Source organism: Diabrotica virgifera, chromosome 8 (assembly GCF_917563875.1).
Source record: "Diabrotica virgifera virgifera chromosome 8, PGI_DIABVI_V3a".
In the NCBI taxonomy this organism is placed as follows: Eukaryota; Metazoa; Arthropoda; class Insecta; order Coleoptera; family Chrysomelidae; genus Diabrotica; species Diabrotica virgifera.
The window spans coordinates 134,416,056-134,432,387 of NC_065450.1; the positions used below are offsets into that span (position 1 = coordinate 134,416,056).

The window sequence follows — 16,332 nt, forward strand, 5'->3', positions numbered from 1 at the left end:
AAACGTGTCTTTTCGCCGGATACTGCTCGCAAATGTATCATCTCAATTCTTCTTTTTCTTCTTATGCAATCCAATAATGGATATTCGCGATCACGTTTGACCATTTTTCTCTATCCCTTGCAGTATGTATTAGGTCTCCTATGTTTCTTAGTCCTGTCCATTGTTTGACATTACGGAGCCATGACATTGTCTTCCTGCCCACTCCTCTTCTTCCTTCGATCTTTCCTTCAATTAAGGTTTGCAGAAACTGGTATCTTTCGCTTCTAATTAGGTGCCCCAGGTATGCCGTTTTTCTCTGTTTAATTGTGCATAGCAGTTGTCGTTCTGTACCAATTCTTCTCAGGATTTCTTCATTTGTTATTCGTGATCATCTTAATAAGAAGGGCAAATCAGACAATGAAACAATGCACACTTATGTCTGCAAAAATGAAGAAGAAAAGGCAGAACATATAGCATGCATTTGCAAACTACTTACGTTACAAACTAAGTTCTTACGAAGGGTTACTGTTATCTCATACATTACAGATTAAGATCATGCCTCTTAGAAAGCTAATTGTTTTCGCTAATATTGGCATTCTAGAGTTCAAATAAACTAGGGTTATTATACACAAAATATCGAGGTGGAGAATGGCTAATTAACATATACGACCCTACTACAATCTGCAATATGTACAGTTGCGGCCACTGAATAGTTTACACCTTCATTTTTATATTGTAATACTGTAAAATCGCAGTGTCGTACGAATTTACTAAATGTCAAATTGTTTCGTCAAAAATTTCGCGCGTATTGAAAAATTAAATTAAAAAGCTATTAAACGCATCCAAAATGCCTATAGGCATTTGAATGATCCGTAATACCAAAAGCAATTGCTAAACTCGATAATTTAACTCAATTTTATTCAAAAAAAACTTTCTATAATTTCCATTTTTTACATATCGAGGGTATACGAGCAGATTGCACTAAGTCAAAAATCACTGTTTTGAGAAAATCAAGTTTTAGAAAAATTTTTAAATATAAATCAAAATTACACAAAATGTATTACTTTTAGTTTAATTCTATTACTTGTATAGAAATAATAATAGTATTTTAAAGAATGTGGTATATTACAATAACAATTATTGTTTTTGGTTAATTAGTAATTATTTTTTAATAAATAATGAATTGACTTAGTGCATTCTGGTTGTTCATAATGTTACTATTTTACACAAGTAGACACACAACTAATCTCATTTTAATGTTAATTTTAGTTGTATCAAGTTTACCATTATAATGTTTTATCCTATAATCTTAGACAACTAGAATTTCGGCATTAAAGAAATCCTGTTGAAAAATAAAAATAAAAAAGGGCAATAGAAATTTTCAGAAATTTAATTATTAGATACAAAAAAATACAAAAAGCAAATAGACGATTAGTCTTCTTTATCTAGACAATGGCATTTAGGATTTTTAAATACTGCACATAGAAACTTGTAACTTTTTGAATTGTGTTCAAGATGATGTCAGAAAAAAATCTACAATAGAAAAATGGATGGAAATGCATACTTGCATTTTAAAAGTGCAAAGAATGCATCCAAAGGTGCATAAACATATCCAAATAAGTGTATTGAGGGCCAGATTTTGTCACTCGATGATTTTTTGGTCGCTGACGCCATCAGAACCGACCACCGGAGCACCTGGTGCCCAGGTTCACTGCTAAGGCACATGATCTGGAGTTTCGTGGGTTTTCGGCAAATTGATGCAAACAGATTACTCGAGAGTTTTTGAGACCGCTGAATAAGAATACGACATCAGAACCGACCCCGATGTACAAACACCCTCCAAACTCTATAATGTAACATGCCTTAGCAGTGACCTTGGGCACCAGGTGGTCCGGGTTCGTTTCTGATGGCGTATTCGTACTGACCCAAAAACCGCCTAGTAATCTATGTGCATGCATTAAGTGCCGAAATCCCTAGATACTTTAAGATGGCGTAACCCTAGACACCAGGTGTCCGTTCTGAAGGTGTATTCGTCTTCAGCACACCCAAAGACTCCCTGAGTAATCTGTTTGCAATGCCGAAAACCCTCTAAACTCCAGAAGATTATGTGCCTTAGCAGTGACATTGTGCCCTAGGTACCCCGAGGGTCGGTGCTGATGGCGAATTCGTATTTAGCGACCCCAAAAGCCCCGAGTGACAAAATCTGGCCTTTAATTATCTTGACATGTCTATGCATTTTTGGATACATTTTATGCAGTTTAAAATGCAATTATACATTCCCACCCATTTTTCTATTGTAGACTTTTTCCCGACATCATCCTGAACACAATGCAAAAAGTTGCAAGCCTCTAGGTGCTGTATTTAAAATCTATTTACTCATCAGGTTCTGGCAGAACATTGATAATTTTTTCATCAAACGGCAAATCTTCGTACCACCTGTGAAATACTTCTGGCATCTGGTATTACTTTCTTCTCGCTTAACTGCATTAACTCATTATTTTTGGCACACAACTAATTTTAATCGGCGTAGAGTACAATTTTGGAAAATTTTCAATATTCAAAAATAGTTGATTAGCACGGCTTGATTTATGAGTTGTCACATTTATGGCCCTTTAATTAGGTAAAAGGTTTCTCTTTTTCGTACATTAACCTTTTGATTTAAATCTAACGATAGGTATACGGATTGTACAACCAGAATGTTCTAAGTCAAAGTTAACGCAGTGTTGTATGTTCGGTTTTCGCAAAAAATAGTACAAGCAGACTGTATTAAGAGTACTTAATGCATTCTGCTAGTAAATGAAACAGTCAAACTGACTTATTATTAAATTTTTATCTGTTATTATAATAAGTACGACTTAGTGTGTTTTTGCAGTATATAGAGCATACATTTTTATATATGACTGTATTAATAGTTGAATAACTAAAAAAATTGACTTGTGCGTTCTGCTAGTATACCCTCGATATTATGAAATAGATTTATTTTATTCTGATTTTTTAATTTTAATCAACCTATTCTGGATCCGGAAACCCTAGTAGTACCCGATGCTATCTTCTGCATATGGGATAGTTATACCTTCGTGCCATTCCTTCGACAATGTTTATGTTTTCCATATATTTTCCACCAATGATTGCATTTCTCTATGCAGCTGCTCTCCACCATATTTTGTGAATCCCATTTATGTTATCATTCCCTGTTGATTTGTTGTTTTTTAACTGTTCAGTTCCTTTTTTTAATCCCGGTTAGTGATGGCGTTCATACCGGATTTTCTTCTCACCGGTTCTGCTCTGTTCTCAGACCGTTTTATGTTATATAAAATATGTTTATTTTTTTTTCTTTTAGTTAAAACATGACATCGATTCGAAATCGCGGGGTTCCATTCAGGATTTGACGGACAATGGAGACCTGTCGCACGGAGAATTGGATCCACTTTTAGATGATAGAATAGAAGATTTAAAACACAGACTTAGAGTCGAAGCAGCTGTGGTTGAAGGTGCCAAAAATGTTATTAAACTTTTACAAAATAATAATAAGGACAAGAGTGAGAAAAAAGCCCTCATAGAGGTAAGTGGGAATTTAATCAAAGACTTCTAAAAGAATGTAATATTCATAATAAAACCTATGATCCCGAATTTCGTCAATATTTGATATGGAAGCAACATGCCCAATTATTATTTAATGTTGGTGTTAAAATACACAAAGCTCGGCATCAACCTAACTTAAAAAACTTCTTTCGTAGGTCGACGTCTTCTGATTTCATATCATCATTTATAAATGTGATCTTACATATTGTTGTTTTTCTCTTTGTGAACAATCTTTTCAGCTTATCTTATTATTATCTTATTCTTTCAACTTCATCTCTATTGTATAATGTGAGAGGCCAGACTTTCCCAATCTATTATTCAATCTTAACTACCTGATATCTTTTTCAGTGAAGAGATACAACATTATAGTCCGTCCGCTATAATTTTTCCCATGCGGTACGATTCATTTTCAATCAAACTAAGTCAAAACAGAAAGTGAAACGTACGCCGATGTGTGTAGTATATAGTATACAGTATACAAAATGTATATACACATCGACGTTCGTTTCAATTTATGTTTTTACTTAATTTGATTGAAAATGAGTCGTACCGCATGGGAAAAGTTATAGCGGACGGACTATATCTGAACTTCCTTTACTGGGTCTAGGACGTTTCATCGCCGCCAGTTCATCGCCGCCAGTTCATCGCCGCCGTTTCGATGCCGCCAGTTCATCGCCGGCCGATTCATCGCCGGCCGTTTCGATGCCGCCGGTTCATCGCCAGTCAGTTAATCGCTAACTGATATATTTCCGAATTTTCGACCAATTTCCGACAGTTACATTTATTATTTATTTTTAGTAATAATTAGGAATTCTAGGAAATGCGAGATATGACCATTCCCGTTGCCATACTTAATCTTTTAATAGACTTTTAAACTTTTATAATATAAAATATAATTCAGCACTACAAATTTAATACTGTTTAGTATCAAATTTAGGGGAAGTAGAAATAGAACAGTAAATTAATATAATAATATTTTTTATCTATTTATTTGTCATAAGTTTTCAACTGAATTTAACGTCGTGTCGTGTCATCTCCCATAATACAAAATCAACTGACGATGAAACGGCCGGCGATGAAACGGCCGGCGATGAAATGGACTGGCGATGAACCGGCGGCATCGAAACGGCGGCGATGAACCGGCGGCGATGAAACGTCCCATTCCGTCCTTTACTTGTCGTTATTCTTGGTTTTGTAATATTAAACAAAATTTGTTTAATTTGTATATTTCTGAGACATCAAAAAACGTATTTTGAACTTGAGGTAATTCCCAATAAAGATAATAAATAATATTAAATTGCCACAAAAGAATAGCTTCAGAACAATAGGAACAGTATTAGGTGGCAAAGTAGGCATATACAGGTTAGGACGTAAACGAAACAGAGGTATTATCAGGAATTACATTTTTTTAAAACCCATCGACAGGTCAATTTTTGATTAAAGAGGTATCAATTAAATACCTTTTTCCGGTATTTACTATTTTTTTTACCTCTAAGCCAGGGTGAGAATCTTCTTAACTTTTTTAATGGCAATGGTGGTCAAATAAGATCTCGTTTGAAAGCCCCTATACATTAGTCGTTAAATTTTCAAATTCGGTCCACTAATTTATTTGATTAATTATAAAAAATAATTAATTAGTATTTTTAGCTGGTTACTTATCTCTTAGTTAACGAAATGGTAAAATCGATGATTTCCAACGTCTATACATACAGTGATAAAGGTTTGTTCCAAACGTTCTTCCACATTCCGAAGCATTTGCGGATGGATTCATAGGAGTTCATTGAAGTAAATCTTCCAAATATACGGGTGGTGTTCTATATATATTTTACTTTTTAGATGTCCCCACAAAAAATTCAGGAGAGACAAATCTGATGATCGAGGTGCTCGAGATGAGAGATGATTCGATGCTGCCTCTCTTCCCAATCCAATGCGGTGGAAAATTTTGGTCTAATGTTTCGTTTCTTTCGACTACTCTGTATAAATCTCATGTGTAAGACCAATAATAATATATGCGAGAGAAACGAGAACAAATACAGCAGAAACAAAAAGAATATTTAGTACGTCAGAAATGAGAACCGTGTGATCAATTACTGGGAAAACATTGAGACAAAATACCAAATAACCAAGTAAGATATCTCTGTAAAATACAGGATATTTTATGATGACGAAGACTGTAATGGAATCAACGTGTTACATGAATGGATAGTGAGACACTAACCCGATAAGCAAGAGATTTAAGAATAACAGGAACAGGAGTACCAGGAAGACCCCTTTAAAGATGGCGAGATAGCTGGCAGTCAACATCGTAAATACAACTACAGCCTTAAGATCGGACAAGAACAGGTCTACGGCCGTATATAAGAAGAACAAGAATATACTATTTTGTATAATATACTATGTCTGCCGTGCTAAGCCCAAAGGCGGTAACTGATTTTTTATCGAAAGTGAGATTGTTGTATTTCTAGGGTAGAACAGGGTATTTAGAATATATTTACAAAGTTCTTGGAGTTGCAGAAGTATTATAATGGGTATCTAGAATATATTTACAGAGTCTTTGGTGTTGTAGAAGCATTATAATATAATGAAACCTACCTAGAAATACAAAAATCTCATTTTCGATAAAAAATCAGTTACCGCCTTTGGGCTTAGCACGGTAGATGTGCCGGTAAAACAATTTATTGCTTCTTTGTAGATTTATAGTCAAAGGATTCTGTTTTTATAGCTTTATCCACTTTGTTGGTTACATTATATTTTCAAATATTTATATTTCTGACTTTTATAATATATAACATCCTTGATATCTGCTATCTACTTTCTTCCCGCTGTTCAGTATTCTTTAGTTTTATTGTTTGTCTAGATAGGTGTGTGTTGATGATCAAATAAATTCTGTTATTTCATTTTAGGCAACACCTATTACATCAAGAAAACAAAACTCAGTTTTGTAAAATCAAATAAAAAATTGTGGAAATATATTTTTTAAAGTTGTTCTGAAGCTATTTCCTTGTGGCATTTTTATAACGAACTATTTTAAATGGGAAGTAAGCCACAATTTTACCAAAAAAATGAATTTATTAACGTTTCGACGCCCAAGTCGGGTGTCGTTGTCAAAATACAAAATAATACTAAATAAACAAAAATGTTGTTGCTAAGTAAAAAATTTTTCTAATAATTAATTTAATCTGACTCATTTATATCGGCATTTCAGGCATGTATTATACATTTTAAAGTAGAAGACTTTAAAATGATATTGCCAATATTCATGAGTTGCGTTCCTGGGCCGACTTTACTAAGAGATAGTTCATTCGATTACATGAAATCAACCCCAACTCAAGAATATCCGCCACAAAAAATCATAGCATGTGATTTGTCTTTAAAAAGACAACAAATGCAACGATGGCAGTAAAATTATCGCGCTAGAGATTCCATAGTAAATCACGAGGGAAAACCAGGAAAAAACCTCGTGATACTATCCCGACATCGTAAGTATTTGGGCTTACATTTAGTTCACTTTCAAAACTAATACCAAATTTTGACTTTAATGTATGTATGCTATTTTAAATTATAAATAATATTAATAATACATAGATATTATATAAATAAAACTAAAATATAAAATATGTACTAACTCGATATGTTAATGATTTACTAATCGTGGTATTTCTATTGACTTCCTCTTTTAGTATGGGTAACCACATCCTACTGCATTCTACCGAGGAATTTGTGATTTACTATGGAATCTCTAGCGCGAGAATTTTACTGCCATCGTTGCATTTGTTGTCTTTTTAAAGACAGATCACATGCTATGATTTTTTGTGGCGGATATTCTTGAGTTGGGGTTGATTTCATGTAATCGAATGAACTATCTTTTAGTAAAGTCGTCCCAGGAACGCAACTCATCAATATTGGCAATATCATTTTAAAGTCTTCTACTTTAAAATGTATAATACATGCCTGAATTGTCGATATAAATGAGTCAGATTAAATTAATTATTAGAATTAATTATTATTTTTTAAATATACTTAATATATATTCATTTGTACCTTTAAAGATAAAAGAATTTGATATGGATATGATTTTATTATGAATATATATATTAAAAAAAGGTACATATAAATAATGGAACCAATAATATTTCTATTTTTTTATCTAACTATCTAATGAATTATTAGTGCGGACAAAAAAACAGTCACTAAGTACCAATTAATAGTATATTTTCGAGTTTTTATTTTGTGAAATTTAAATTTTTAAACATGCAATCTGTATTTAAATATAGTGAGAATATTCAAACAGAAAACATAAGTGTAGTGATGTTTCTTTTTTAATAACATATCACGAATGTTTTATCTTGTACTATTAACGCTACCAACATCTACTTGTCTCATTATTATATATATCAACCCATCGACTTACTACCAAAAAGCTCAAAGTTACTATGTAGTTATATTATTCTATAATCTAAATTTAGGTATTAGAGAGTATGTAGTAACTTAAAAGTCCATCGGTATAGCTCATAGTTATGTATGGAAATGTTCAAAATAAAAGTACTGGCTTAACATACAAGTGAAGGTTAAGACCTTGTATGTGTACACTGAAAAAAGTATCCAATAGTTTTAAATTACCATGATAAGAATGATTATGGGTGTATGAGATCGTTGAATAGGCGATTTATAAGCTTTTAATTTAATAATTATTATACTTATTAATTAATAAATTATGAGCTTATAAATTCATTAATATTAATTAATTTATTATAATCTGGAGTAAAGGGACCGCTCAAGTATTACGTTACGCAGGTGGGGGGGGGGTCAAAAATCTTCAAAAATTGCGTTACGTAATAGTTAACTCCCATTACAGTGCGTTACGACGGGGGGTCAAAATTCTTCAAAAATTGCGTTACGTAATACTTGAACGCCCCCGAAGGCAAATTGAGTTCCTTTAACAACATTAGATATGTGGATGACACTGTCATCTTAGCAGAAAACATTGAAAATCTTCAGAGCCTGGTGACCTTCAGAGAATGGCGGAGTATGGAAAAAAATAAGGTCTAACAATGAACAGAACTACAGGGTGATTGATTAGTGGGGTAAAGCTCAATAGCTTCGCTATAGTAATAGATAGCAATAAAAGTTAATAACAAAAATTTTAGCCACCTTTGAGCTTCACCTTACAAAATTAGTTAGAATGTTACAGGGTGTTCGATAACACAGTGGCAGACCAAACTTATGTTTTTTTTTAAATGGAACACCCTATATTTTATTTTAAATTCGAAATCCTGTTAACTTCTACATCACAAAAATATAAAGGTTTGTTATGTTATACAGGGTATTTACAAAGTTATAACCAATTTTATATGAAAATCGTAACAAGTTCAACTCCCTGTATAAATAAAAATAAGCAAAATAACAATGCTTTATTAATGCCATATTTTTGTAGGTATTGTCAAAATTTTCAAGAATGATTGATATTGCTAATTTTCTTTATATCAAATACAGGGTGAGTCAAAACGCAAGTACATTATTTTCTCAGTAATTTTAAATGGAACACCCCGTATTTTATATCTCTATTGAAAAGTACCATTACCGTACTTTAATTTTTATATAACATTCCCTATGTCTAAATTTATTAGTTTTCGAGATATATACATTTTTCAATGGACATTAGCGCGGCCACCCAAATCACCAGAATTTAATAAACTGGACTGCTTTTTTACGATTTTTTTTTCGAAAAATAGAATACGAAGTGTATTCCGATGTGTTAATTTACAAATACTTCGTAGAGTAAGTAGCTCATTCAATGATCGTTTTTAGGCGTGCATAAATGTAATTTGAACACCTTATGTAATTAAATATTAAAAATATTTTATTAAAAGTAGCTTCTAATTTTTTCAAACATGTTTTTTTTGCAAAATGTATTACTGATAGATTATTTTTTGTTCTTTATTTGTTACATTGTTACATTTACATACAAAACTAGTGTTTAATTGTCTTCACAAAATTTTGTATTGTGTGTTTTTTTGGAAAATTTATTACTAATTTTCTTTCTTTATTTGTTGCATTTACATAAAAAAGTAGTTTTTATTTGTTTCAAAAATGTTGCATGTTGTGGTTGTGATTTTTTTTTGTAAAATGTATTACTAATAAATTATTTTTATTTCTTTATTTGCTACATTGTTACATCGATTACCGGATTGATAATCAGTAGTCGTCAATTGTTAATTCAGTCATGGATTACTTGAAATTTAGATAAATTTAGACACCTAAAATAATTTGCTCTGAAAAATGAAAATATCTCGAAAAATAATAAATTTGGACATAAGAAATGTTACATAAAAATTAAAGTACGGTAATGTTACTTTTCAATGATGATATAAAATACAGGGGGTTCCATTTAACATTACTGAGAAAATAATGTACTTGCGTTTTGACTCACCCTGTATTTGTTATAAAGAAAATTAGCAATGTCAATAATTCTTGAAAATTTTGTCAATAAATAAAAAAATATGGCATGAATAAACCATTGCTGTTGTGCTTATTTTTATTTATACAGAGAGTTGAACTTGTTACGATTTTCATGCAAAATTGGTTATAACTTTGTAAATACCCTTTATAACATAACAAACCTTTATATTTTTGTGATGGAGAAGTTAAAAGGATTTCGAATATAAAATAAAATATAGGGTGTTCCATTTAAAAAAACATAAGTTTGGTCTGCCACTGTGTTATCGAACACCCTGTAACATTCTAACTAATTTTGTAATGTTAAGCTCAAAGGTGGCTAAAATTTTTGTTATTAACTTTTATTGCTATCTATTACTATAGCGGATATATTGAGCTTTATCCCACTAATCAATCACCCTGTATACAGACTCAAACTAATACAAAAAATTAAATAAAACAAAATACCTATTCAATTATCATCGGAATTATCATCGGAAAAAAATATCAAGGAAACCTATACAAATTACTTCTCAATACTTCGTATTATCTTCACGAGCGTGTATTATGCGCATTCATTCTTATGCGCATACTGTTTAAAAGTTTAAAAATTCATTCTGTGGAAGTGCTTCCCATTACACTAAAAGAGCCACTTTGAGTTTATTTAAGATAAGAGGAGCAGATACTCGGCTTCGAATACTTCTACCAAGCCTATCTCAAACATGACAGATTTACATGGGGACTGTACGCTGGCCATATTGCGAACCGTTGTTACGCATAAGTGTAAAGTTTTCTCCACTAAATGGTGCATACGTGGGCAGTCCGATAAGTACTTAGCCTACAAAAGAAAAAGGAAAATTTTGGAAAAGTGGCAATTTATTTCTCTACATAGTCTCCTTTTAGTTCGATACACTTGACCCAGCGATGCTCCAACTTCTTTAACCCGTCTGAAAAATACCTTTTCTCGAGGTCTGCAAAATAGGCTTCCGTGGCGGCGATGACCTCTTCATTCGACTTAAATTTCTGCGTTTTGTGTTTTTTTCAAGTTTGGAAACAAATAGTAGTCGCACGGGTCCAAATCTGGAGAATACGGTGGAGGGGGCAACAGTTCGTAGCCCAATTCGACCAATTTGGCCATGGTGACGGCGGAGGTGTGAGCCGGTGCGTTATCATGGTGGAAAAGCATTTTTTTCCTTGCCAAATGGGGTCGTTTTTTCTTCAATTCGGTCCCATAGTTCGGCATAATAGGACCCTGTGATCGTTTTGCCCTTCTCCAAGTAGTCGATGTAGATCACACCTTGTGAATCCCAGAAAATGCTGTGGCCATCACCTTTCCGGCCGATTGGACACTCTTCGCCTTCTTCGGAGCACGTTCGCCGGGTGCTGTCCACTCATTCGACTGTTCCTTGGTTTCTGGTGTATACCAGTAAATCCATATTTCGTCGACGGTTATGAAACGATGTAAAAACTCCTTTGGATCACACTTTAATAGCGTCAAACACTGCTCTGAAGCGGTCTCACGGTTGCGCTTATTGTCTGAAGTGAGCAAACGCAGCACCCATCGCGCAGACAGCTTTCTCATGGCCAAAATTTCATGCAGGATATGACATACTCTTTTGAGATGCCTACTGTGTCAGCTATCTCGCGCACCTTCAGTCGGCGGTCTGCCATACAAGATCGTGGATTTTTGTCACGTTATTCTCCGTGGTAGCCATTTTCGGGGCACCTACGCGTGGCTCATCAAAAACCGACGTTCGTCCACGTTGAAACTTATTAAACCAATTTTTGACAGTTGCCATGGAAGGAGAAGAGTCACCGTACACAGCATTCAAGCGCTCTTTGATTTCGCTGCGTGATTTCCCTTCCAAAAACAAGAATCGAATCACCGACCGATATTGCTCTTTTTCCATTTTATTAAAATCCACGGACACGCTGATTTTCACACGTAATCACAACAATACTATAATTTCGATTTGGCTGAAATTTTGACATTAGCCGTCTACGAGGACGCATTAAATGACAGTACACTTCATTTGCGATAGTAGCGCCATCGGGTAGAGAGGCTAAGTACTTATCGGACTGCCCTAGTATGGGCAACATACTGTTGCAGTATCTCATTTATGTACCTATGAGCGGTTGGAGATCCCCTAGGGACAATAGATAATATTTTATGCGCCTCCGAAGATATGCCAGCCCCCTCCATAACTCAACCCCCTTGAAAACTTACTTTAGGGCTAAAAGAGCACTCGGCATATCTTCCACCATCTTCTTCTTCTCCAGACTCTTCCTCAACCATCCGGGGAACGTACACAAAATCTAGACTTATCGGTAAGCATCACATTTCTCTAGTCGTCTGCATTCCTATCGCGATGCTCCGTAGCGAAATGTAATTTGGATACACTATGTTTCCTGGAAAGTTCGGATTCCCTAGCGGGCCTTCAAGCATTCAGATTATCCTGATTTAACCATCTTCTAACGGTTCGATTCTGTTGAAAATTATCCACGCCAGAATAATCTCTAAACTGGAGCTGGATATTAGTGACACTAAATATGGGTACCAGAGAGGATATAAAAATATTCTCCTTCAACGTGCTGACACAGATGTTTGGATGTTAACCGTCCTCTTTACGCCTGTTTTATAGACTACAATAAAGCGTTCGATAAAATAAAACATGATCGACTCATGGAAATTCTAAAAAATAAAAACCCAGATGAAAGAGATTTAAGGCCAATAACACACCTCTATTAATTACAATCTGCGAGCAATAGTAGGAATTGAAAAAGAAACATCTGAAGAAGTGGAAATAAAGAGAGAAGTCAGGCAAGGCTGCATACTATTATATACCTCTATTATTTAACGCTTATTCTGATGAGGTAATTCGAGAAACTCTGGAAGATGAAGCAGTCGGCATAAGAGTAAATGGAGTCTTAGTTAACATCATCAGACAAGCAGATGATACAGTAATACTATCCGATAGTTTACAAGACCTGGAATGAGTAAAATAATAAGGTGTAGTAGGGAGTACGGACTCTCTCAACATCAAATACACGAAGTTTATGAAAATTAGTAAAAACAACCTTAATACTAACGAAATCCTGATAGTAGAGGGTCAGCAGATCGAAAGAGTAAAAAAGTACACTTACCTAATAGGAACACCTATAACAGAAAATAATGACTACACTGCAGAAATCAAAGTCAGAATCGAAAAAAGCACATTCTGATTTCATGAAAATGAAAAAGGTCCTATGTAGCAAAGATTTAACATTAGGTCTTAAAGTACGCCTAACAAAATGTTACGTATACAGTGTACTATACAATGAGACGACTTAACGCCTTTGAAATGTGGACCTTTAGAAGAATTATGAGGGTTTCCTGGGTAGATAGTTGGGTGAGTTGCGAGTGAGTTGCGAATAATGAAGTATTGAGAAGAATAGGTAAAGAGAAGGAAGTTGAACTTACAATTAAAGAAAGAGAGCTAAGTATCTCGGACATGTGATGCGGGGCGAGAAGTATGGCATCCTGCGACTCATAATGCAAGGAAAGATAGATGGCAGAAGAAGCATCGGAAGAAGACGAATTTCATGGCTAAAGAACCTGAGAGAATGGTTTGGATGCAGCTCAAAACAACTATTTAGAGCTACTGCCTCAAAATTTAAGATAACTGTGAAGAAAGTCGACTGAAAACACTACAAAATAGTCGTTTCGATGAGTAGTTTATCTGGGTACGTGTTCTAGGATGTCGGGTGTAAACTCTTGTCTTTATAAAACGAGCAAATACAAGTTGCACTATATTATATACTAGACCAGGCGAAAACGGCGGGTTCGTTAGAAAAAATATTCCCTTAAGATTTTTTTGCATAATCACATTCGTGAGACATCCCAGAATAAGGTTCAAGAAGTGGCCCACGTGAAAAGTGATCCAATTTTTTTAACAATTTTTTTTAATCAAATTGCAAAAATCAATATTTTTGGCCCGTACAAATTTTTGTTAGGTTTTTTGAACCATTCTGGACAAAAAAGTTCTCTTGTAATTTTTCTCTAAAGTTAATCGTTTTCGAGTTATAAACAATTTAAAATTGAAAAAAAAAAAAAACGAAAAATGGCGATTTTCAAGGCTTAATAAATGGGTTAAAAGTTATTATTATGAAAGTCAGAAAGTGACTAAATCAAAGTTTAAAGCCCCCCTACAAGATCCTGAAGAAATTTTTGTCATAATTTTATTACTAAGCTGTTATTATTTTTTTTTTTTATTTAAACAATATAAATACACCTAATCTACAAGATTAATCAGTATTTTTTCTTTAACCTAATTTCCCTAAAAAATGTTTGTAAACTAGATGTCACCTGGTCCATCCTAGCTTTTTTTTTTACATGAAATGTCCACTTCTTTGTTGTGGCTACACAGCACAGCACTGACTCTGCTTTTCACTAATTGCTCACGTATTTGTTGTGGCTACAATACAATGCACAACACTAACTAAGCCCGGCACAACTTCACACATTACACGAGCTCGAACGGTTTAGTCCTCTTGAGCCTTCGCATCTGGGGTTCGTTGACAAGAAGCTGAAGTGCTTCATGGTTGGGATGCTTATGGAGCCTGTCTTCATGTCTCCTGGCGACTTTCTTGATTTCATTTGGAATAGATTCGATTTTAAGATCTCTACGCAAATCGTCGTTCCGAACATACCAAGGAGCACATACAATATTCCTTAATATTCGGTTCTGGAGCGTTTCTAAATTTCGGTAATTACTTTTTTTGGTACAGCCCCATAATTGTAGGCCATAGGTCCACACCGGTTTCAATATCTGTTTGTAAATTAGTACTTTATTCTGGATGGAAAGTTGAGAGTACCTACCTATTAGCCAATACATATTTTTGTACTTTATCTTCATCTGTTCAGTTTTCTTTTTAACGTGCTCCTTCCATTAAAGCCCCCCTACAAGATCCTGAAGAAATTTTTGTCATAATTTTATTACTAAGCTGTTATTTTTAAGTAATAATATTGAGCGCCAGCACGTATTAGGCGGAAGTCTATGGTGAGTGCGAGAGAGATGCCATTCCGTCAGTCCAATGGGGCATCTTACTCGCACTCACATTTACAGCCGCGTCAATACGCTCTTACGGCTTATTGTTAATAATTAAAAATAACAGTTAAGTAATAAATTAATGACACAATTTTCTTCAGGATCATGTAGGGGGGGGGGGGCTTTAAACTTTGATTTAGTCACTTTCTGACTTTCATAATAATAATTTTTATCCGAGTTATTAAGAGGGGGGGGGGGGTATGGTTTGAAATATTTAATTTTTTTATTATTTCAAATAAAAGTGCATACTTTCAAGAATACTCTCTGAAAATTTCAAAATAATCGGAGTAAAATTACCAGAGATACAGGGTGTTGAATATCGCTACCTTCGACTCGCCTTGCCGCGGCTTCGCGCCAGCACGCTTGAGCGTAGTGAGAAACGTTAAACAACTGTTCGCTTTCTCTTTTGTAGATTACTCCGCAATTCAAAAAACATATTTCAGTGTTCATCACTTCACGATTTGGCAGGCAAATAAGAAGATGAAGATGCAGTTGTCAAAACTTTAAACGTATTTTTCTCAAAACTGCTTTTTCAAATGCGGTGGACATTTTAACTGAAAAACTACTTGACCGATCTACCTGAAATTTTGCATAGATTTTCTTTAGACATTTCGTGAGGTAACAACGTCGAGATATTTTTCGTTTTATGCTTATTTTTTGTTCAACAATATTAAATCTGTTGGTTTTCACAAAATTTTTATCAAAAATTTCGTATTTTTGATTTCTGAGTGATACCAAAAATTTAAAAATCATTAAAAATAAAAAAACTCGACGTTGTTACCTCGCGAAACTCATAAGCTAATTAAATCTTTTTGAATTTTTTGTTTCGTATGATCCAGTGATGAGTTCTGATGTCCACCGCAAAATCCATTTTTTTGAGCTGCCTGCCAAAATTTGTCGCCAATGGCTTATTTTTCAATATTTTGGATTGAATTTTTTCTTAAATATTCTTTGAATTGTACTTAATATGTTTATTTAATTTAAAAATAAAATAATTCTACCATAGCTTCAAAAAAAATTCACAAAAATGTGCTTGATATGTTGATTTCAAACCATACCCTCCCCTTAAGTCTTAAAAATAGCCATTTTTGCGTTTTTCAAATTTTAAATTGCTTATAACTCGAAAACCATCAACTTCAGAGAAAAATTACAAGAGACCTGTTTTGTCCAGAATGGTCTAAAAAACCTAAAAAAAATTGTCCAGACCAAAAATAATAATTTTTGCAATTTGATTAAAAAAAAATTGTTA

The 16,332-nt window shown here is 33.9% G+C and overlaps 1 protein-coding gene across 9 annotated transcripts in view; it reads left to right on the top strand.

Moving 5' to 3' along the window:
• Nucleotides 1-16,332, top strand: part of LOC126890378 (serine/threonine-protein kinase N) — a 176,817-nt gene that overhangs the window by 41,919 nt on the left and 118,566 nt on the right. For all 9 annotated transcript variants that reach the window (XM_050659254.1, XM_050659253.1, XM_050659257.1 and 6 more), the window contains exon 4: nt 3,320-3,541. In XM_050659254.1, coding sequence (XP_050515211.1) covers nt 3,320-3,541 — 222 coding nt within the window. The remainder of the gene's footprint in view (nt 1-3,319; nt 3,542-16,332) is intronic.